The 23,712-nt window shown below is 47.7% G+C and overlaps 1 protein-coding gene across 1 annotated transcript in view; it reads left to right on the forward strand.

Moving 5' to 3' along the window:
- Positions 1 to 23,505, forward strand: part of STAT3 (signal transducer and activator of transcription 3) — a 30,886-nt gene extending 7,381 nt beyond the window's left edge. Inside the window, exons 3-22 of the mRNA XM_048517193.1 lie at positions 4,887 to 4,979; positions 5,065 to 5,146; positions 6,514 to 6,608; positions 7,579 to 7,730; positions 9,296 to 9,454; positions 9,579 to 9,671; positions 11,448 to 11,507; positions 12,002 to 12,031; positions 12,243 to 12,336; positions 12,431 to 12,478; positions 13,187 to 13,270; positions 14,346 to 14,444; positions 14,563 to 14,698; positions 15,493 to 15,545; positions 15,628 to 15,722; positions 15,920 to 16,059; positions 17,121 to 17,336; positions 18,801 to 18,843; positions 19,542 to 19,654; positions 21,963 to 23,505. Coding sequence (XP_048373150.1) covers positions 4,887 to 4,979; positions 5,065 to 5,146; positions 6,514 to 6,608; positions 7,579 to 7,730; positions 9,296 to 9,454; positions 9,579 to 9,671; positions 11,448 to 11,507; positions 12,002 to 12,031; positions 12,243 to 12,336; positions 12,431 to 12,478; positions 13,187 to 13,270; positions 14,346 to 14,444; positions 14,563 to 14,698; positions 15,493 to 15,545; positions 15,628 to 15,722; positions 15,920 to 16,059; positions 17,121 to 17,336; positions 18,801 to 18,843; positions 19,542 to 19,654; positions 21,963 to 22,018 — 1,941 coding nt within the window. The 3' untranslated portion in view covers positions 22,019 to 23,505. The remainder of the gene's footprint in view (positions 1 to 4,886; positions 4,980 to 5,064; positions 5,147 to 6,513; positions 6,609 to 7,578; positions 7,731 to 9,295; positions 9,455 to 9,578; positions 9,672 to 11,447; positions 11,508 to 12,001; positions 12,032 to 12,242; positions 12,337 to 12,430; positions 12,479 to 13,186; positions 13,271 to 14,345; positions 14,445 to 14,562; positions 14,699 to 15,492; positions 15,546 to 15,627; positions 15,723 to 15,919; positions 16,060 to 17,120; positions 17,337 to 18,800; positions 18,844 to 19,541; positions 19,655 to 21,962) is intronic.
- Positions 23,506 to 23,712: the final 207 nt, after the last annotated feature.

The raw sequence follows: 23,712 nt of genomic DNA on the forward strand, positions 1-23,712 counted from the left end.
GGCGGCCCTGACCTGCGTGGTGGTTTGGCAGACGGAGTACGCGGAGCTGGAGCGGTTGGTTTTTGCTTCTTGGGACAGTTGGCGGCTAGATGACCTGGCCCTCCGCAGTAAAGACACAACCCAAGTCGGCGACGGCGTTCAGAGGTGGTTTCGGTAGAAGTGGCTGGGCTTGACTTGGTGGGCACGGTAGTGGTTTTCGGGCGTGGGCGGCCTCCTTGACGAGCGTATTCCAAACGAGACGCCACTTGAGACCCCAACTGGATCCAATCTGCAATGGTACGAGGAACCCGGATTAAAAACACAGTTTCACGTAGCTTGCTATCCACAGCATCCGAGAAGTATTCGCATCTCATGCGTTCAGGCCACTCAGGAGGAAGTCGAGCAGCCGCCGCACGAAATTCACGGACAAATTCTGCAAACGGGCGGTTGCCTTGCTGGATAGTTTTGATGGTGCGGATAGCTTCATTCTCGGCGCCTGGATCTTGAAAGCGCGCTCTCAAAGCTTGGAGGAATGCGGGCACTGTGCGAGAGTCCTCATCCTGCAAATCCAAAACAGTCACGAACCAGTCGGCTGCCGCCCCATCTAGGACTGAGCCGATGTCCCGTATTTTTTCGCGTTCAGACCGGTAGAGATCATCATAGTCTTCCAAGTGGGCATTGAGTTGCAAGATGAAGTAGGGAAGTTTGGAAGCGGTCCCATCAAAACGGGCTGGTATTGGGGGCCGAAAGTAGCCCCGTTCGACGGCTCTTGGCGCCTGCTGGGGAGGTGGTTGCGCTGGCTGAGCAGTTTGGGCAGGCGGCTGTTGTACAGGGGGGGCTGGAGGTCAGGGGCGCTGGCGGTGCCGCTGGCATTTGGGTGGCAGGACCCAGATGCGCGTGGCCCCCCCCTGGCACCGGCATAGTCTGTGCTGCTTGGGACAACTTGCGACCCTCTGGTCTGCTGCCTCCTTAGTTCCCTCTCCAAAGCAGCCAGCTCCTCTCGCGCTCGCGAGCCAATGCATCTTGAGATGCGCATGCAAAGCAACTTTTTCTCGCCCTAATTTAAGCAGTTAGGTCCCGTTTGGGGCTTCCGGTGAGTTGCTTTGCGTCGCGCCAGAGCCTGAGCAGCTTTTCGCGTTGCCGTTAATAAATCCAGTCTGGACTGTTCCAGGACTTTATCATGGACTGACAGATTCACCAGGCGTATTACTTGCCGTTGGAGCCCAGCGTCTTTGGCGCAGTCCAACTCGAGCTGGACTTCTTTAGCGTTGCTTATTCCCGGTCCCTCTGCAGGTTTTAGCTCTTGCTGCAACTGTGCCCGTTCCTCCTCCCATAGCTGGCGTTCGCGGTTCCATGCGGCAAGCATCTCGGTAAAACCCTACTTCCTCATCCCAGTCTTCTCTCACCGATGGGAGAGGAAGCAGATCCGACTTCGAGGCCAGAGCTTAAGACTCTTGAGTAATGCAGGAAGCTGGGCACAGGAGACACCCGTAACCGCCGTAGCCACCGGTAATCCCGAGAGGAAGGCACCTCAGATGCGGTCGCCGGACCGGGATGGGGGGAGTCCGATTGGGAAGCGATACGGATACCCGCACCTCCCAATTCCAGGTTGAGTCCCGGTGTCCTTTGGGCGGGACCCCAGTGCTGCAATGCCCGCGGTGGTTCCTTGGGAGCATCACCAAAATCGCGAGTCCAGGAATGGATTCAATGGATTCCTGGGTTTGCGCATGAAAGGTGGTCAAAGCCCGTCTCCTCCATGACAGGTTGCATCAGGGGTTTGTAATCCTGCGAGAACGGGTAGAGATGGGTTTACCGCAGGCGCTCGATCCATGGACAGCGCCCCAAACGACTCATTGAAGTCCCCATCGTGGTGGTCACGTCCCTGGATTGCTTGAGGGTAAAGGAGGAAGACTTCGTGCTGATCTGAGGGGCCGGAAAAAAACCTGCGAGGCCCGTTCTCCTGCCGGTTTCTCTAGAACTCCAGAAGGGAAAGGTCAGAGCCCTCTTTGGGGGCTACCGCACCTTCCGCAGTAACATTCAACCTCTCCATCGCCAGGATAAGAGGTCCACTGCACGGTATATAGATGGGTAGGATTCCTACAGTAATGTAAGGAATTCCATGGGCCCTTAGAAATAAAAGGCTTTGGTAATGAAGAGTCCATTTATTAAGACATCTTAGAAAGCTCAAGTACACGCAGTGGCAGGAATGACACTTCCCGCCAGAAGCACAGGTTATAATACCATTCACCCCATCCCCCCTTCCTGATTCCCATGGGAACGGAGACTTCATCTCCCGCGCAAAGATAAAGTCTCCGCCGATGCATCTGGCCCATCGCCCGGGCTGTGGAATGCACTCAAGGTTACTTCACCATCAACACCATTGAATCCTTTACACTTAGTTCTGAGGGCCCTGTATCGTCTGCCAGATGGTAACAGTTTAAAAAGAGAGTGTGCTGGATGAGACGGGTCCCTCAGAATATTTTGGGCTTTATTTAGGCTTCGGGAATTATAGATTTCTTCCAAGGAGGGAAGAGGGCATCCGATAATCCTTTGTGCAGTAGTGATCACCCTTTGGAGCGCCTTCCTATTCGCCACTGTGCAACTGGAGAACCATACACAGATGCAGTAGGTTAGGACACTCTCTATAGCACAGCGGTAAAAGGACACCAGAAGTTTTCCATCTAGTTGTTGCTTCCTTAAAAGTCTCAGAAAGTACAGTCTTTGCTGGGCTTTCTCGCTAACCACCTTGACAGTCTATGCGCCCCAGGTCAAGTCCTCTTTAATCATAGCATTTAGAAATTTAAAACTAGCCACCCGCTCCACTTGATCTCCATTTTTAGTGAAGGGCTGAATTTCTGAGCTATTCCTTCTATAGTCCACTATGAGCTCCTTTGTCTTGTTAGTGTTAAGAACCAGGTTATTTTCCCTGCACCATGAGAGCAGTCGGTCCACTTCATTCCGATAGGCAGACTCATCCCCTCCAGAGATGATCCCCACCATCGTTGTGTCATCAGCAAATTTGATAATGGTGTTACTATGATAGACAGGAGTACAGTCATATGTATAAAGGGTGAACAGTAAAGGACTCAACACACAGCCCTGTGGCGTTCCCATATTTAGAGTAAGAACTGAGGAAACCCGATTTCCCAGTCTAACCCTCTGGGAACGTCCAGACAAGAAGTCCCTAATCCACAAACAGATTGAATGTGAGAGTCCAAGATCCACAAGTTTCGTCACCAGTCTTTGTGGGGTAGAGGGCCATGAAAGGGGGGGGGACCATGAAAGGGGGGGAAGGGGCACCATCAGCGGCCGGTTCCTCCAAAGGCCCGGCGGAACAGCTCCGTCTTACAGGCCCTGCGGAACTCACCAAGGTCCCGCAGGGCCCGGACAGTTGGAGGAAGAGCATATTGCAGTTATGTTGATATTGTAGCCCCTTTGTAAAATTGGTGGGTTGTGGCTAACCCTGTGTGGTTGAGCTTCTTTCCTCTGACTTCCACTTGCTGAACACCCAAAGATGCCAGCAGGATGAGCAGGAAGGAGCCAGCAACATGGATGGGAGGGGAGTGAGAGGGAAGGTGAGGATACAGTGGGAAGGGTGAAGCAAGGTAGGCTGACTGTGGTTGAAGGGAAAATATCCGGTGCAAAGCTGTGCTCACTGGCAAATCAAAGTTGTGCTAGGAGTGGTGTTGCTTGCTGCAGAGAGAATGGAAAGTGAAAGCGGGGCTTGAGGAAATACGTCTGTGCAAGAAATCTTGCTGCAATGGACATTCACCCCTGCAGTGCTGCAGACACTTTGTGCAAAATCAGCCATTGTGTTTGAGGCTTGGTTTTAAGTGCAGATCTAAAAATTGTGTGTGGGGGCGGGGATGGACCACAAGGGATCTAGCCAGGATTGTATTTATGCCAGCCTCCCAGAGATCAGCCACCCTAATCCTCCCTGTGGTTCCCCTTCTGAGAATCATCCTGGACCCCTCATCGTGCACCAAGCAGTGTCAAGAGCTATGAACAGACTCCAGTGCTAACCAACTTCTCATACTGATAGATTCTTCCCTTGAACAAGATTACAACAAAACAGCGGAAGAGGCTGCACTTCTGTGCTCAGTCTGACTTTGTGTGACCCTCTTGTCATACACTTAGCCAGAGGAGTAGGGGGCAAAATGGCGCCTGGGGCAAAATGGTGCCCGGCTGTGCCCCCCATGCTTCCCCCCCCCTTACCATAGGTCCTCTCTCCTGCAGCCTGATGGGAACTACACTTCCCAGAAGTGTAGTTCCCACCAGACTGCTGGAGAGAGGAACTTCCTGTTGGGAAGAGAGAGAAACGAAGGGACAGGAGAGAGAAGGTAAGGGGGGGGTCCAGGGGAAAATTTTCTGTCCCCACCGGCACCTACCCAGTGCACGGCGCACCCCCTCTTCAAGTCCCTTTATAGCTGCACCACTGCACTCAGCCTTTTTTTTTAGGCAGGGACATCTCTCAGTCCCCATCTTCCCCTGTATAAATGGTGATGCACACTTGATTTGGATTGAGGACTGAGGTAAAATTGGTGGCTTTCTTTCAAAGGGAAATCAAGCATCACTACGGATGCTAACCCAGTTTTCCTCTTCTCTTGCCAACTGCCTGCATGGGGTGGTGACTAGAAGGAGGAAAACGGGCCACTTGAATTCTGCTGCAGGGGGAGGAGAACTAGCATAGGTAATTTCCACCTGCCTTAGTTATAGTAACACTAAAGGAAAACAGTAAGGTAGATGTATGTAACCAATACCTAAATATTCATACCATCCTTTTAAATGATTTTTAATATTTTTATATTTGGGTTCAAAACATGGCTGCTTACTTAAATAGCCCTAGTTTCTGACCCAAATAAAAATGCTGATATCCTCCCTCTGTTCTTCTTCTCTCTTTACTTCAGCAAGGACAGGCAAACCATCCTACAACTGCCGTGGTGACAGAGAAGCAGCAGATGCTGGAGCAGCACTTGCAAGATGTGAGGAAGAGGGTGCAGGTAAGAGAACAGAGGAGGCCAGCCCTCTCTTCCTTGGCCGCAGATCTTGACTGGCCTCAGCACTAATCTCTTGTCTTCCTTGCAGGACTTGGAGCAGAAGATGAAAGTTGTGGAAAACCTCCAAGATGACTTTGACTTCAACTACAAGACTCTGAAGAGCCAAGGTGGTAGGTATTGAGAGCTGGCTGGAGCTGCCTAGCAAGCCGAAGGCTTCCTCTTGCCAAAGAAAACAGCAGCAGACGGATCCCTGTCTGCTGCTGGAAGCATAAAAGTACTCATTAGAATCCAGGGGTTGGAACTTTCCTTTGCAATTAAACACAAAGGTACCTTGCCTGACAATCTTTACTCCAGGGACTTGAGGCTGGTGGCCCCCTGGATTTGTCCAATATACAAGACTGTGTAGGCAGCTAAAAAAAACCCTAGACTTGGAAAACTGATTGAACAATTAAAATTATGTACACGGTTACATATCTTTGTCACGTTGTTGCTCAAGAGGTACAAGCTGTGCAGAGTACGGAAGTCTCTTGGACAGATCTCCTGTGGTGACTGAGAATTCATCATGAACAGCATGAACTGTTTTGAGCATTCCCCAGGCAGCCTCTGAGCATTTCCTCAAAACATTAACGGCCAGGATCTTGACTACTTTTTCCCACTTAAATGATAGCTGAGGCTCTAAGGCCCTCCAGATGTTATGGACTACTGGCAGGGGATGATGGGAGCTGTAGTCCATAACATCTGGAGGGCTGCGAGTTTGACGATAATCAATTCTGAATGTTTGTTGCCTCATTCTACTATGTTTGTTGAGGCTTTCAAAATACTTAAAGAGACCAGCAAGGCAAGGCTTTGGTTTGCAGAAGCCGTGGTGATCCTTCCCCAATGAGGCTTGTTCTACGTGTTTGGCAGGTCTTACCTTGCAAATGCTTTAAGCTTCATAATGTGGAGGTGCCTGAAACAAAGGACAGAAGTGCACCCAAAGGCGATCCTCATCCAAGGGCTTCCCTGTTTGATTGGATCAAATTATTCCCCAAAAAAGATGTGAAAAAGAATCTCAAAAACTATTAGCGCAGACTGGATAAAATAAAGCAGCATTACGATGTTTTTTAAAAGTAGACTAATGAAACATCTACTGGTAGAACATTTTGAAGATAAAGAGCAATTAGAGAAAATGCGGAGATGGGACAGAGACGGGAGGAAAGAAAAGTTTGGCAAGCTGCAATGAATCCGAGTAGCCAAAGTGGGGTGGGTGTGTGTGTGTGTGTGTGAGAGAGCAACATTTAGAGGAGAGGTGTTTGATAGGAAATATATTAGAGTATTAATATCAGTGCGGAGAGCAGTGAAGAGAACAGTAGCCAGTGCAGAAAAACCAAAAACAGAATTAGGATCATAACTGCATGCGGAAATAAAAGGTCAGGCCTTTAGCAGAGATTGGCCTGTTCATTATAGGTGTAAGAAGAGGATGTGTGTGGAACTGCAGAACCCTTTTGTGCATGTACATTAAGACTTTTCATTGCTCACTATGTGGCTCTCCCTTTAGACATGCAAGATCTGAATGGGAACAACCAGTCGGTGACGCGGCAGAAGATGCAGCAGCTGGAACAGATGCTGACAGCGCTGGATCAGATGCGTAGGGTGAGGGCAGCAGGAGGGAGGTTCCCTGCCTATTTACACCTTTGCCCCTACACCAGACACCCTGGACACAGCACCCAAATTGCCTGGAGCTTTCCACTAGCTGCTGTGTGCATGCTCCCACCTTGCTTTGCAACTTGTGACCCCAACAGAAAGCAGCTGACGTTTGAGTAGGCCTGGGCTCCACACTGCATGTTAGTTGGCTAGCACTCAGCATAGGTGGCAGTACTCTCTGGATTTGGCCAATGCTTGTTCATGAACACTTTCTCCTTGTCTCATTGCAGCTGAGCATGTGAATTGGCTACCTTTAGTTTAGAGAGTTGCAGTGGCTAAAGCCATGGGCTGAAACTGAGGAGACCTGCGTTCAAATTCCCCTTTCCCCTGGGCCAGTGTGCTGTGTGGTGTAGTGGTTAAGAGCAGGTGGATTCTAATCTGGAGAACCAGGTTTGCCTCCTCACTCCTGCATATGAGCAGTGGATTCTTATCTGGTAAACCAGATTGGTTTCTGAACTCCTACATTCCTGCTGGGTGACCTTGGGCTAGTCCCAGTTCTCTCAGAACTCTCTCAGCCCCACCTACCTCACAAGGTGTCTGGTGTGGGGAGAGGAGGGGAAAGGAGCTTGTAAGCCCCTTTGAGCTTCCTTACAGGAGAGAAAGGGGGGTATAAATCCAAACACTTCTTTAGCCTAACATACTTCACACGGCTGCGGTGGGCATGGACTGAAGGAGGGCTGCATGGCGCGTGCTGCTCTTAGCTCTTTGGAGGAAGGGTGGGGTAAAATACAAGATAGATACACTGAAATGTTTACATTTCAAGATATTATTATTCACTTACACAAAAGCGCTTCATATAATGTTGGCTGATCTGTACGTGCAAGCTTACTGGTTTATGGTGCACTCCTTGAGAGATTCAGTGTGTGTTTGATCTGAAAAAAAGGAGGGCCCTGAATGTGCACGTTTCTTCCTTCCGCAGGGAATTGTCAGTGAGCTGGCCGGGCTCCTGTCAGCCATGGAATATGTGCAGAAGACCTTAGTGGACGAGGAGCTGGCTGACTGGAAGAGGCGGCAGCAGATCGCCTGTATCGGTGGCCCGCCCAACATCTGCCTTGATCGCCTTGAGAACTGGTGAGAGCCAAGCAGCCTGATGGCCTTTCTTCCACTGATCTGGCTCACAGGTGTATTTTTCCACCGCATCTCAAAACAAGAGTCTGATTGGCCAATGGAAACTGATGCGCAAAGCGGCACAGTTCACAAGAGCTCCAAAAAGTATTCTGATGGGCAGGATAAAATAGAGAGGGTTAGTTAGGCTTTACAAAGAAAGCTTCGATAGATTCATGGAGGGAGAGGGCCCATACCTGTCAGCTGTTGTGACCGAATGGAACCTCTTTGTTATTGCAGCCTTCCAAATGCCAATGCTGGGGAGGCAACAGGATTTGGGCTCTCTGTACTCTGCTTACTGGTCTTTGCGGCTGTCTTTTTGGCCTCCCTGTGAAGCAGGATGCTGGACTAAATAGGCCATTGGTCTGGTCCAGTGAGACAGCTTTTGCACAAATAGTAACTACTATGATCTGAACTGCATGAAGACGCATCTCAGTGGTAGAACGTGCAGTTTACAAGCAGAAGGTCCCAACTTCAATCTATGGGATGTCCAGTTAAATGTTTCTCTGGTGGTGAGACTGGGCAAGACATCTCCCTCCCCCCCTCTCTCTTTCCCTTCCGTCAGTCCAAAATCGTGAAGATCAGCCACCATTAGGAACAAAGCGTGCTGCCTTTAGATGGGTGAGGGGTCTGATCAATACACAGCAGCTTGGCAGAGGGCAGTTCTGATACTTTGCTTAAAACAGATGGCATGATTGCTGACCTGAGATGATTGTAGCCTTTACTTGTTTCCACTAAAAAATCTAAGTGCAGTTGTGCATTTTTTGGCGGATGTTCAAGTAGCGTGTTTCCGCATTTTAAAAAAAGTCCAGATTCTCTTTTAGCATTTAAGAATCTTATTTAAGCATCACCTTCATCAAAACCATTATTCTCCTATTTGTGGGAAAGAAAATGGCAGGCACAACTGTAGAAAAAGCCAAGTCTTGCTGATATTCCTCCAGGGCAATATAAATGCTCTTTTATCAAAGTTCTATGTTCAGCAGTGCAGAGAATGCTGGTTTTGATGAAGGCGGCACTTAATAAGATTCTTAAATGCTAGAAGAGATTTGGGGGTGGGGGACAGAACTGGGCAGGTACTAGGACCCTCGTGAAGCATTCCACCACAATGAAGGTCTAGGAAGGTGTGGCGGATTAATTCACACATCTCCTCAGATCTTTTTGTGGGAAAAGGGCTAGAGTTACCCAGGGAAACCCTGCAGATTTGAAGAAGAGGAGGAGTTTAGATTTATATCCCCCCTTTCTATCCTGTAAGGAGACTCAAAGGGGTTTGCAATCTCCCTTCCTCCCTCACAACAAACACCCTGTGAGGTAGGTGGGGCTCTGTAGAACTGTGACTAGCCCAAGGTCACCCAGCTGGCATGTATTGGAATGCACAAGCTAATATGGTTCACCAGATAAGCCTCCACAGCTCAAGTGGCTGAGCAGGGAATCAAACCCGATTCTCCAGATTACAGTGCACCTGCTCCTAACTTCGACACCACATTGGCTCTCTGTGTTGTATGTTGAGGCGCTTTCCTTTGCCCCTTTCCCAGGATAACATCCCTGGCAGAGTCACAACTGCAAACCCGGCAGCAGATCAAGAAGCTTGAGGAACTCCAGCAGAAGGTCTCCTACAAGGGAGACCCCATCGTCCAGCACCGACCCTTACTGGAGGAGCGTATTGTGGAGTTATTCAGAAACCTCATGAAAAGGTACAGCCAGCCCTCCTTCTGTGTCTGGAGCAAGACACAGCCCACCTTGGAGTTATTTGCGGAGCTCAGAAGTTCAGGCTGACACTCTTCCTACTTTTCATCTCTGTTATCTCTCTCCTTGCAGTGCGTTTGTGGTGGAGAGGCAGCCCTGTATGCCAATGCACCCCGATCGTCCACTGGTTATCAAAACGGGCGTACAGTTCACAACGAAAGTGCGGTGAGTTCAATGGTGTACTTGTGGGGAGGGAGGCATGCAGGGGCTTGAGACCCAGGTGCCATTTGCCTGGGTCATGTTGGGGGGCGCATTTGGCCTCTCGCCCTGCTCCCCACCCTTCCCAGCCTGTCTGCCCTGCTTGCCCACCCTGCTCTGCAGTAATGTTCTGCTCTCAGGGTAAGGGGCGTGCCACCCAGGGGATGCCCCGGGCTTGGGGGGGGGGGGGCGTTCAGGGGAAGCCCAGGTGCCATTTTAGTTAGTTCTTGACTGTGAGAATCGAGGAACCGCCTGAAGATTAGGCTACTTTGAGGAACTGAAATTCTGTACCAGAAGAAGCTAAATCTCGCAATCTAGGTAACTATTCAACGGGTTTCTTATAAGTACTTGGGTATGACCTTTCAAGCGACTGCCCATATGAATGCCCATATAGCACAGGTTTTGGCAAAGGCACAAAATGAATGTGTGCACTATCCAAAGGTTTTATTGGGGTAAAGGAGAAAGGATTAGGGTTACGTTATTTTCTATGAAGCTTTTAGTACAACTTCTTTATGGGGCATCGCTCTGCATTGCTGCTAATAAGATTATGCTTGAAAGACTTCAATCAAAATTCTTACAAATTATTTTTCAAGCTCCTCCAGGTGTGTCAAATGCTACCTCCGCTTACAGGTGGGTCTAGTTGCAATGGAGGCAAGACTGTGCATCGTTGCCTTTTCTCTATGACTAAAATTGATATTTTTTAATGAAAGGTGTTGCTCACCTTGTCTGACTGGACCCCTTTATTTCCCCATGGCAAAAGGAATTGGAGCAGAAATTCCAATACTGTGGCTTATCGCAGCAATTCCTTCAATCTATGAACTATACTCAAGCTAAAGTACTAGCTAAACAAAGAGTTTAAGATGTGGAGAGACAGCCTGATATTAATAGTATTAGGTGCTTCTTTATGATTCAAGTGTGTTAAATAAGATTGAGATGATTCCTTATGTTAAACAAATTGAAAATCCAGAACCTAGGAGAATCTTTACCTTATTAAGACTTGATGTTTTTCCCTCTGCAATACTTGAGGGCAGATACAAAAGATTTTCTCTTAAAGAGTGTGTCTGTCCCCGTGGTGATGGAAGTATTGAAACACTGGAGTATACACTGTTTGGTTGTAAGATCTATAATAATATTAGGGAAGTTTTATTAACAAGATATTTATTAATAAGATATTAACAAGCTCATTTCCCGGGGAGAAATAAGAAGACTCTTCTTTCACTTATTTTTGCCAACAACAATCATGCGCTTACTTTTAAGGTTGCTAAATTTGAATGGGCAGCATTTAATAGGAAAACTGGCAGAAATCATACATAAGGTTTTTACAATAAATTTTGTAGGATTTTTAAATAACTGTTTGGGATTGCCTTCGGGTGCTTTTATTTTTATTTCTGAGATATGGAAATCCTTGGTATATTTTATTCAACAGTATTTTGTAAGTTTGATGAACTATTTATTGCAGGCCAAAGACCACAAATAAAAAATAGCAAGACAGGTAGTGGCACGGGATCAGTATGGATACGGTCATTGTGAATAATGCACTATTTGCACCTTTATCCACTCCTGCTGATGTTTTTAAAAAAATTCAGATAATTGAGTACATACCAACTGAGGATATACTTCATGCATTTTGTGTATCAGAATTTTATACAGAAATTGTATTGCTGAAGCAATGCTAATTTCTTATTTGTTTGACTAAGACTGTACATAAAGGCATTCAATTTGATTTCTTTCCTTTTTTTTCAGGTTATTAGTGAAGTTCCCTGAGCTGAACTACCAGCTGAAAATCAAAGTCTGCATTGACAAGTAGGTTTTGATTATTTGCAGCACATTTGGGAGAGTGTGTGTGTGTGAATTGTGTAGCTGTAAAACAGTTGAGTCTTGTGCATCTGTCCGTAACAGAGATCTCCATTTCTAATTTGGATACAGTGATAAAATCTATTGAAAGGAGAGATACAACACCAGTCTGTTCAGCTCAGCAACTGCAGCTGTTACCAGGATTAATATTTTTGCCAAAGTTTTGGTTGGAACTGCGTTAGCATGGTTTTTCATTCCATCTAGCCGGATTCCCTTAAGACCAGCCTGCCCCTTTCCACACCCTGTTCTCATTCCTGTGTTCCAAATTCTCCCCTCCTGCCTTTTCCTCCTTTAGTGTTTTGTAGTTCCAGCCTGCCCTCTTCTCTGCTGTCACTATATTCAACCCCTCTGCTGTGGGCCTGCATTGATTTTATTTTGCATAACAAACAATACGTCCATCACTCTTCCTGCTGACCAGGTCCTGTGCTCTTTTTCTCTCACAGAGATTCTGGTGAAGTAGCTGCACTCCGTGGGTAAGTTCAAGGCATCATGACCCGTGACTTCCTCTTTCTTTTCAGGTTCTGTAATGGAAGAAAGATTTGATAGAAATGAAATAGATGCGTAAGATGCACTTCTTGGTTCTCACATTTGCCTCTCCTATTGCTGATTGGGGCAGTTTTTAAAAATATTTAACACTTGAAGCATTTGGGTTGTGTTATTTCTCATCTCTCTCTCTCCCTCAAGGTCCCGGAAATTTAATATCCTGGGCACAAACACCAAAGTGATGAACATGGAGGAGTCCAACAACGGAAGCCTGTCTGCAGAATTTAAGCACCTGGTGAGTAGGTGAACTTTTTTTCCTCTCCTTAACCATGAGAGATGTTTCAGTGATCCTAGCCGTGCTGTATCTAATTCCTACTTCCTTTCTGTAGACGTTGCGGGAGCAGAGATGTGGTAATGGAGGAAGAGCCAACTGCGATGTGAGTTGCCTCAGCGTAGTGAAAGAAAACGTTGCGTGAAAGAAAGTGTTAGCATGATGTAGTGGTTAAGAGCAGGTGGACTCTAATCTGGAGAACCAGGTTTGATTCCTCACTCCTCCACATGAGCGGTGAACTCAAATATGGAGAACTGGGTTTGTTTCCCTTCTCTTCCATGTGATGCCTGCACCTTGGGCTAGTCACAGCTCTCTCCAAGCTCTCTCAGCCCACCTACCTCATAAGGTGTCTGTTGGGGGCAAGAAAGGGAATGAGTTTGTAAGCTACTTTGAGACACCTTACGATTGAAAAAAGTGGGGTGTAAATCCAAACTCTTCTTCTGTTCGCTCTGGTGAAATATGCACTATGCAAACATCTGCCCAGCGGTGTTTTCTTGTTGTTCTCTCCAAAGCATTGTGACTTGTCTTTGGAGCCTTTCAGACAGTACTGAAGTATTTATACCCAATTACCTGCTACAAAGCAAAGACCACTCTGGGAGAAAGCAAGATAGCCATTGGTGAATTTGACTGTAGGCCCCTGGGTTCAGATTTGGACACCCCACCCCCTCCCGGTTTATTAAATGGCCTTGAAAATATCCCCCACCTCTCAGCTTTATTTGCCTCACCAGGGTGGTTTCTCAGATGAAATAAGGATTTCAAAAGGCTACCCTCCTCCCCTCAGTGATTTTTCTTTCTCCTCTTACTTCCTGTTCAGGCTTCACTAATTGTCACGGAAGAGCTCCATCTCATCACATTTGAGACAGAAGTTTATCATCAGGGCCTGAAGATTGACTTAGAGGTGAGCTCTGCAGGTGGCTGGTCCCAGCCTGCTCTCTTTAATGTTGGGTTGTGAGCCAGTGCAGGGCAGTGGTTAAAGAAGAGGCGCAGGTTCAAATCTCTTCTCTGCTGTCCAGCCTCTAGACAACCTTGGGCCCGTCTCACTTTCTCAGCCTTGCAGATGAAAGTGACTTGTCTGACTGCACTGATGCCCACAATGAACCCCAGAGAGGAAAGCTTTTTCCTTCCTCTTAAGACCAGCTTTGTTGTGTGTCAGGATTAGAACCCGGAGGTTCAGTTTTCTATTGACAAGAAGTGTGAGGTTCTAATGTAGTATGCATGAGAAGACCGAATTGAGCTCCAGGAAACATCTGGTGCAATTTGGGGGGAGGGGGAATCACTCACCTTTCTATCCTGAAACCCCCAGATGCCTCAACACTGTTGGCCCCTTTCTCAATAAGCAACTCCATCCGATAGCAAAGCTGCTCTTTCTTTCTTTCTTTCTTTCTTTCTTTCTTTCTTTCTTTCTTTCTTTCTTTCTTTCTTTCTTTCTTTCTTTCTTTCTTTCTTTCTTTCTTTCTTTCTTTCTTTAATGATTTTTTCTTCATTTTTAATAAATAATTGATAAACGAAAAAGAAAATCTAGAGCAGAAAAGAGAAAGGAAAAGAAAAGAGAAAAAATAATACAGCTACCCAACAACTGTACGGGTCTTGACTCTAGCATATTGGATCTCGAGGTTAGAAGACTGATATTGTTAGAGAGAACATTACATACCTTTAAAGTTCACCATTTTCTATCCATTGGTTCTAAAACACCTCTTCCTTTTCTATAATTAAACTGTCACTCTCCCACCAATGATCCAGTTCACTTGTAGTAGTTGATTGGATCACTTCACACTCTCAAGACCCCTTTTTAGATGCCTATGGGCCTCTCAGACTTCTAGTAACTTCACCCCCACCATCCAGGTGCACCATTCTATAATTGCTACACTGGCAGGAGCCATGGAATGCCTCCGGTTGCCTGACAGAGGCAGTGGAAGCCTGGAGGAAGAAATATGTGTTGGTGTTCACAGTCTCTGCTTCTTTCCTTGCCATAGACTCACTCGCTTCCGGTGGTGGTGATCTCCAACATTTGCCAGATGCCGAATGCCTGGGCATCGATCTTGTGGTACAACATGCTGACAAACAACCCCAAGGTATGTATTGTTGAATCCCAAGGCGTATTGGAGCTACTGAAAGCTCAGAGCACCAGAGGGGAAGAAGGGCCTTCATTTTCCTGCTTCTGACTCGCAACCGTTCCTCTCCCGTTGACAGAACGTAAACTTCTTCACCAAGCCACCCATCGGGACTTGGGACCAGGTAGCCGAGGTGCTTAGCTGGCAGTTCTCCTCCACCACCAAACGGGGGCTCAGCATAGAGCAGCTGACAACACTTGCCGAGAAACTGCTTGGTAAAGTATTTTACTTCTCGTTTTTGTGAGTGTTTTAGCTCTGGTTTTAATCCTTTTAATAGATACGTTGTGGTGCAGTTTTTGTGGGTTTCAATGTTTTCAAAGGGTGACTATATTACGCATTCTTCAATTTGTTAGCTGCCTTAATGGCCCTGACGAGGGCAGAAATGTCAAATAAATAAATAATGGCTGCAAGGTAGTGCTGTAGGAGGAAAAACTGTCCCCCACCCCCACCCCAATGCCTCACTTACCTTTAAAAGCTAAAAGAGCAGTCTGCTCTGGGCCGTGAAGTCTGCTCCGGGCCGCCGGGACAGTCTAAGCAGCGATTCCCAACCAGGGTTCCGTGGTACCCTGGGGTGCCGTGAGCATGTCCCAGGGGTACCGCAGCAATGCTAATGGCCCCCCTCGCTTTTGCAGTGTCTCCCACCGGTGCCAGCAAGGACATGGAGCTGGGCCAGAGGGCAGGGCCTGCTGCAATTTCAGCAGCCACTCCCCCACCCCCTCAGTGCTTCCCTTCATCCTGGGAGGGGAAGGTGGGCAGGTGGCAAGCAGGGGTACTGCAGGGGGGGAGGAAGGGGGGATGGCAGGGGTACCGTGAGATATGAAGAGTGAGGTCAACTTGGATTGACAGCAACCTTTCTTAGATATGCTAATAGAACTTTGTAATGGTGGATTGCTCAAGACATGTACAAAGCACTGGCACATTAGTTACCTGGCCCCCAAAAGATTAAATTCCAGGCAAGATTTTAAAGCTGATGTTGTTCTTGATGGCTTTCCTTTTCCCTGCATTTCAGGGCCAGGTGTCAATTACTCCGGATGCCAGATAACATGGGCAAAATTCTGCAAGGTAAGACCTTTGAGTGACCAGATGTGTAGTGTCTTGGCCCAGGTGGCTCCAGTTTTCTAACATGGAACTGGTGTTTATCTAGGAGAACATGGCAGGCAAAGGCTTCTCTTTCTGGGTCTGGCTAGATAACATCATTGACTTGGTGAAGAAGTACATCTTGGCCCTCTGGAATGAAGGGTGAGTGAGCATCTAATTTGTTGGTGTTGTCAGCATCTCTTCTCCTGAGGGAAGTTATTTGCATTAATGCTGGTCCTTTTAGGACCCAAGAGAGAGGGAGGGCTTTGTTGCACATCGATGGGGAGTCGTAAGTATTGTGGACAGAGCTGTAGGCTTGAAAACAGCTAAGAAGTAAAACTCCTGTCTCCCTTCCACAGGTACATCATGGGATTCATCAGCAAAGAGCGTGAGAGGGCCATTTTGAGCACAAAGTCACCGGGCACCTTCCTGTTGCGTTTCAGCGAAAGCAGCAAGGAAGGTGGAATCACCTTCACATGGGTGGAAAAAGACATCAGTGGTAAGGCGCGCAGTCCCAAATGACATGTACTTTTCCCAGCTCTGCTTATCTGAGATCCTTAGCTGGAAGCAACAGGGATAAAATGTGGAAATCTTCTGCATGGAGGGTGCATTCTCTGCCACTGTTCTGTAGCCGAGTCAGGTCACGTGCCTTTGCAGAACCCAAGGATTAGTGGGGCTTCCGTGAATGTTCACCGTGGGCACCAGTTGATGGTGTACCTTCCTTGCTTGAAAAGCAAATGACTGGCACATGTTTGCTTTCCAGCGTGCATGTTAGATCTCATTGAATTAGAACATTTGTTTTAAAATAAAGAGTTGGTTGCTTCATTCAAATCAGTCTGTGAAGTTTAGTCTGTGGTTCCTTGCCTCTCTGGTCGGTGGCTTCCCAGATCTTCCTTGCCTATCTGTAGCAAGTTCCACCTCTCTAGATCTAATGGGATATTTTTCTCACAGCCAAACTGACCGTAAACCTCTTGCACAAATTATACTGCCTGTTAGTATTCTGCTACAGACTGCCTTCCCCTAAATAACATTCATGAAGAAGAAGAGTTTGGATTTATACCTCACCTTTCTTTCCTGTAAGGAGACTCAAGGTGGCTTACAAACTCCTTTCCCTTCCTCATCCCAAAACAGACAACTTGTGAGGTAGGTGGGGCTGAGAGAGTTCAGAGGGAACTGTGTCACTAGCCCAAGGTCACCCAGCAGGAATGTAGGAGTGCGGAAACACATCTGGTTCACCAGATAAGCCTCTGCCACTCAGGTGGAGGAGTGGGGAATCAAACCCGGTTCTCCAAATTCAAAACCACCTGCTCTTAACCACTACACCATGCTGGTGACATCACAGCAGGCTCAACCAGATGATTGTCCCACCTCTGACAACTAGTTTTTCTGTCATCTGGATACAACTTTATTTTCCAACGTGATTTTTTTCAGTCATTCTGAGCACCTATCCACACTTAACTTTAGGTTTCACTCCCCCTTTGGCCAAAAAATTACTCACGTGGTTCCTTTTTGGAGTGTGCCTATTAATTCCCCTTTGCCCGCTGTCTATCCTTGCCACAGGGAAGACACAAATCCAGTCAGTGGAGCCGTACACCAAGCAGCAGCTGAACAGCATGTCCTTTGCTGAGATCATCATGGGCTACAAGATCATGGATGCCACCAATATCCTGGTCTCCCCACTTGTTTACTTGTATCCTGATATCCCCAAGGAAGAGGCCTTCGGAAAGTACTGCCGCCCTGAGAGCCAGGAGCACCCTGAAGCTACCGACCCAGGTAGTAGTTGACTTTCTGTGCCATTCCCCCGTTCTTTGGTTGCGGGATCCCAAAATGGTGTTAATTCATTGACTATTCTGTGTGTGTGTAGGGGGTGCCTAAAAATACTGGCAACTGCTTGACATAGAAAATCATAGAGAATCATGGAATCATAGGGTTCGAAGAGACCCCAACGGCCATCAAGTCCAATCCCTTGCAATGCAGGAATACACAATCAAAGCACTACTGACAGATGGCCATCCAGCCTCTCTTTAAAAACCTCCAAAGAAGGAGACTCCACCACACTCTGAGGTAGTGCATTCCACTGTAAAACATTATGTGGAATCTCTTTTCCTTCACCCATTACTCCTGGTCCTATTTTCTGTAGCAGCAGAAAACAAGCGTGCTCCCTCACCAACATGACATCCTTTTAAATATCTAAACATGACTATCATGTCCCTTCTTAACCTTCTCTCCACAAAATTAAACATACCCTAGGTCTTCCCTCGTAGGGCATGGATTCCAGACCTTTTACCATTTTGGTTGCCCTCCTCTGAACCCGTTCCAGCTTGTCAGTATCATTCTTGAATTGCAGTGCCCAGACTTGCTTGCACGTGCTGTTCCCGGGGGTACCTGCTGACCATGTCCAAACTGAGGCTGCCTGCAGTGTTTTCAAAAATGTTCTCTGGAGCTGCTGAACTCAAGGTCATGCCATTTTTGTGCCAAAGAAAGGAAGCCTCGGTCCCATTGACCCTTCCTTGCTCTCATGTGAGGGGCTACTAAACAACTGATGCTGCTGTTTTGCTGCTTTTGCTGGTTCGATATTTGCCGTTGATATTTGATATCAATATTTGATATCTGATTGGTGTTTAATGTTATTTGCTTGATGTTCACTGCCCTGAGCCCTGTGGGGGAGGGCGGGGTATAAATTGAACGAACGAACGAACTTGTAAATGCAAGTGGCATTATGGGTTAGCCCCCTTCGTCCAGCGCGTTCTCATGTATGGGATTGGTATGCTTATTTTGATACTAATTTACTGTCACTTATCTTTGTAACCTTGAATTTGAAAATAAGATGGCGAAATGGAGGGGAAGAAAGAAGCGACAGTTTAAGTTGGGAAATCTTAAGTCGATGTAAGCCTCTGTGAGTTGTTGCCATTTCATAGGGCCCTCAAAGAGTGCAGGTGAAATTTAACAAGTCTGTTGCGGGTCTCTTCTCTGAACTCCAGCTGTTTCACTATTTCCCCCCCTCCCCAAAATAGGATTTATAGGAAATTTAGGGAGCAGCCCAACAAACTACCTCATAACTATAGCCATAGAGTAGCTGCAGATTTCACCTTGCAGGTAGGGCTCATCTACCTATGATTTTGTCCTGTTCCTGAATGATTCGCCTCTAGATTCTGCTTTGTGGCAAGGACCAGAGATCTCTGCTGTCCAGTATACATCAGCTAAGAGAATCCTTCTCCCTTTTCTCCCCTTCCCAAACAGGCACTGCTCCCTATCTAAAGACCAAATTCATCTGTGTGACTCCGTAAGTATTCTCTGTTTGCAGGACGGGTCGGATTTCACAGCATGGGAGCCAGGGTGGCATTCAGGGTTTACGCAGCTGTTTTGATGGGCTGCTCTGCAGAAATGGCCCTGTTCCCTAGGCTACAAGATGAAATATGGCACAGGAAGGGGGAGGAGGTGGTACATGTTGCTTTCTACCACCACTTTCTATTTTAGGATTAGTAATTGTGCTACACAAAAATGCCTTATTAAAGTCTTAGAGAAAGACAGAGAAAGAAAGGGCAGCAATGAATAGGCAGGGTTCCATCTTATTTTTCACTTCCCAAGTCTACGATTGCAGAAAGATTATTTGAAGTTGTGGGTAGTATGTGGCTGGGGGTGGTGGTGGGGAGGTATAAGCGGCCTCATTGCAGCACAGCTGAGTACCTGGCTTAGAACTGAGGCCTGGCCATTACATAGGGTTGCCAACTCCCAGGAGCTGCCTGGAGATCTTCCAATATTACTACTGATCCCCAGATAATATAGACCACTTGTCCTGGAGAAAATGGTGCTTTGGAGGGTGGGCTTTATGACGTATCCCAATATGGTCCTTCCCTTCTCCAAACCCTGTCTTTCCTGGGCTCCATCCCCCAAATCTTCAAATATTTCCGAAAGCAGAGTAAGCAACTGTACCGTGATATCTGCTCCTTCCTTTTCTCCTCTGCCCCACCCCCTTTCCAGAACAACTTGCAGTAGCACCATTGAGCTGCCCATGTCTCCTCGCACACTTGAATCCCTGATCCATTTTGGCAATAATGGTGAAGCAGCAGAGGGAAATCCTAGTGGTCAATTTGGTGAGTGCATCTATTTCAGCAAGAAACACAGGTGTGTCCAGGTACTTGGGGTGCTGCTCAGTTGCACATAAGCACTCCCAAGTCTCCTTGATCTGTTTCACGTTCCTAACTTGCTCCCTTAGAAATCAAGGGGGCTTAATCAAACGCTTCCCTTTGGTGAGCCCCAAATAACCGAGGCCCGTTCCACGCATGCAGAATAATGCACTTTCAGTCCACTTTCACAGTTGTTTGCAAGTGGGTTTTGCTATTCCACACAGCAAAATCCAGCTTCAAAGTGCATTGAAAGTGCATTATTCTGCTTGTGTGGAAGGGGCCTGAGTCAAATCATGGGGTTTGTGAAGTTAGGAGGGAGGTGGAACAGAAGGGGCTGAAAAGGTCCTAGGAGGGGAAGGAAGGCCAACCAGGAAGTGGGTGCCCAGTTCTAGGAGGAAGGCAAAATAAAAATGGAGGTTTATGGGAACTAAGCTGATAGGAGGGAGGGCCATGAAGAGTTTTTAAAGGTGGGAGATGAATGTAAAAAAAGGAAGAGGACTTCCATAGAGATAAGTGGAAGGCTCGGCTGAGGGTAAAGCAGCTAGTAAGGCACCTTAGATCAGGGATGTCCAATTTTGGCAACCCAGATGTTTATGGACTATGATTCCCATCAATCCCTGCTAGCATGGTCAATTGGCCATGCTGTCAGGGGCTGATGGGAATCATAGTCCATGAACATCTGGAGCACCAGAGTTGGATACAACCTGCCCTTGATGGAAAGTGATGAGGAGCAGCTCAAAGCTGGCAGTCATGACGAAAGAAGTAGCTACATGATGCAAAGTTCAGAGGGCTATGTATACTACAGGCTTTTTTAAAAATCCAGATTCTGCTGGAAGAAAGTTGAATCACATCACCTGTATAAATTATGCTAATTTGCTTAAGTTTATGTAATTTATTCCACCTCAACTTGACACTGCAAGCAGGGGTGAGCTATGGAGGGCCACCTAGCTTTGCCTGCTGGGTAAACAAAAGCAGGTCTTTTTTGAGCATTTACCAGACGTTGCATCCACAAGAGTCTTCCAGCCATGTGGACTGGAATTTTGATCAGTTTAAAAATGGTGAATCTTGCAGATGCTGAATTCCACATCCTCTATACCAGGGGTCAGGAACCTTTTTCACTCAAAGAGCCATTTGGACCCATTTTACCCGGAAAAGAAAACTCATGGAGCCGCAGATACTTTTTGACATTTTAAATGAAGATAGCACTGTGTATTTTGGTTTTTTACCTTTACGCTGGCCTCCCGGGCACTTCCAAGGCCACGGGAGGAGGCAGCCAGGCGCCCCATTCGCCCATCCCCCCCCACCTCACCGGACCAAAAGCAGGGAGCAGGCTCTCCCTCCCGCCGGCTGCACGCTGGCCTCCCGGGCGCTTCCAAGGCCACGGGAGGAGGCAGCCAGGCGCCCCATTCGCCCACCCCCCCCCTCACCGGGCCAAAAGCAGGGAGCAGGCTCTCCCTCCCGCCGGCTGCACGCTGGCCTCCCAGGCGCTTCCAAGGCCCGCGGGGAGGAGGCAGCCAGGCGTCCCGGTCGCCCACCCCCACACACCTCCACCGGGCCAAAAGCAGGGAGCAGGCTCTCCCTCCCTTGACTGCACGCTTCAGCCTCCTAAGAGGCTTCCAAGGCCACGGGAGGAGGTAGCCAAGCTGTCGCCCCCCCCCCCCCCCAGGCCAAAAGCAGGGAGCAGGCTCTCCCTCCCGCCGGCTTGTTTGGCTGCACGCTGGCCTCCCGGGCGCTTCCAAGGCTCACCCCTTCCCCGTTCGCTCACTCACTCACCTCGTCTTGGCTGAAAGTTCCTCTCTGCTTTAGTTTAAATTGGCGCCGCTCATTCCGGGGCGGGGACTTCCGGCTGCTCCCAGACAAGCCAATGGGAGCTGGAAAGCCACACCAGGAGCCATCTCCCCGCCAAACGCCTTGCCTTGCCTCTGTTTACATTGCCTCCTCGGCGGCCCGGCTTTGCTGTTAACTCCCGGCAGCCCTGGTAGGCTCAAGCGGGAGCTTCATAAAGCTCCAGGAAGGGACAGCCACGTGGGGAGCCGCTGCTTGAGACAGGGGGGAGAGCATCGCGGCTTTCAAGGAGCATGAGGTTCCCGACCCCTGCTCTATACTATTGTGTGCCCCTCCCCTGGTAGGTGTATGAAATCAAAAACTTCCTGTAGTTCTGAGCGTGCTTTGGGTTCTGAACTGGTTGCTGAGTTGGATGATGCTGTTTGGCTGAAGTGAAAACCTCTGTGTTGCATCTGGAACGATTCCCTCTCTTTTTCTGCCTCTTTTGTAGAATCCTTGCAGTTTGACATGGAGCTGACTCCTGAATGTGCCTCCTCACCCATGTGACCAGCCCCGCCTAGTCAGCTGACCGTTTCTGGCTTCCTGGTTTGAAACTGCTCCTCCACCCGTGCAGTCACAGAGCCCAATCGCACAGGCACCAGCTTGGCAAGAGCCACGTGATTGGGGGTTCTCCTCTGGCCCGCTCGAGTGTGCTGTTGCTGGCAGCTCCTCGCCTGACTAGAGGGGAAAGTCCTGTTTTTAGTTTTTGAAAAATTATTTTTCCTTATGTATAAAGCTATTTGTTTAAGGAGTCTCTGTGTGTACGTGTTTTTGGTAGACCAAGTGCCTCTTTGCATCCGTTCTTCAGCTGCTTTTTTTGGCCTCCTGTACAAATCTGCTGCATGCCACAAAATACTGTCTCTCTGGCTCATGCTAGCATCCAGGCTTATGCAGTAACAAAGAGACTGAGTCGTCTTAATGCGCAAGTAGGGTTGTTTTTCCCCAAATAAGTTGTGCATCAACCCAGGGAGAGCAGATAGGGCAACATTTTTCAATTGGCATTTTTTCATTCCCTAGTAAAAATCCCTTTTATGTTTGCTCTGCCTTCTGCTTTGCTAAGTGGTACAAAAATTAACATAAAAAATAGTACAACAGTCCTGTGAGGTAGGCAGCTCTCATGCTATGTTCAGGTCACCTGATCACTTTGTATTTTGATGCTGGTGCCAGGAACTCTACTCCCTGAGTGTTCTGGTCTTAATGATGGGGGAGAGAGACCAAGAGAATGGTGTGCTATCAGTGCGGTGCAGTATAACCATGTTGGAGGTGGGATTTGAATCTAGGACATCCAGATCAAATTCACGTTCTCCACAGATCTCTCGTTGTGTAGTTGGGGGCAGTTTACTAGGCTTCATTGCATGAACCGGGCCATTGTTTTTCCTTGCAAGATGCATATGTTCTCATGTCATCTGTAGTAAAAGACACGCCCTACACAATTCTGAGTCTCATCAGCATTCTTGGTGCCATCTGTGTGCCTCTTGCTGTGGCTTTGTGGCTTACGCTTGGCAGTACCTGATGCCCTCTGCTTGGTTGGGATGGTGGCACTCCAGTGCAGGTCAAGAAAATTCCAGTGATGCTGAGTGGGTAGGCAAGTAGCTGAGACTTGCAACTACCAAGTCCCTGTGGGAGCAAGAGAAAACCATAGGGACAAGTTCTCCAGTATTAGTTAGCCGAGGTGGCTGGACAGGAGGTGAAGGAGGTCATAGCCAAAGCTTTTAGGTTAACCTGTTCCCTACTGTAATGTTTGCGTTAGGGGCAGAATTGCCTCCTTTTTTTAAAATACCAAACTAGAAGCATTTGGACCAGAGCAAAGCTGCCCTGGTTTATTCTAACCAAATAGCTTATTTGTGCCACTTTGCGCCTTATATTGAGCATACCCTCGTCCCTTTTCTCCTCTCTGTATGCTGTCTAGATCATAAAGGTTTTAACTTTTTTTGTATATTTTATTGCTGTATCTACAAGCTTCAACTTTCTCTAAAATAAATGTTCCAATGCCACTTGTTTCGCCTTTGTGGTAAAGTAGCAATAAGTGCTTTGTGTGTATATCTCTGTGTGGTCTGGAAAATGGAGCACCTTAGGAGAAGCCTGGGGGGTGGGGGGGTCCAATCTCTTGACTGCTAATGAATGTGATTGTTCTGAGGAACCCAACAGTATGATGCAGTTTAGTAGAAGGCTTTTGTCCACTTATTTTTTTATTTTATACA

The sequence above is a fragment of the Sphaerodactylus townsendi genome, linkage group LG15, assembly GCF_021028975.2.
Source record: "Sphaerodactylus townsendi isolate TG3544 linkage group LG15, MPM_Stown_v2.3, whole genome shotgun sequence".
In the NCBI taxonomy this organism is placed as follows: Eukaryota; Metazoa; Chordata; class Lepidosauria; order Squamata; family Sphaerodactylidae; genus Sphaerodactylus; species Sphaerodactylus townsendi.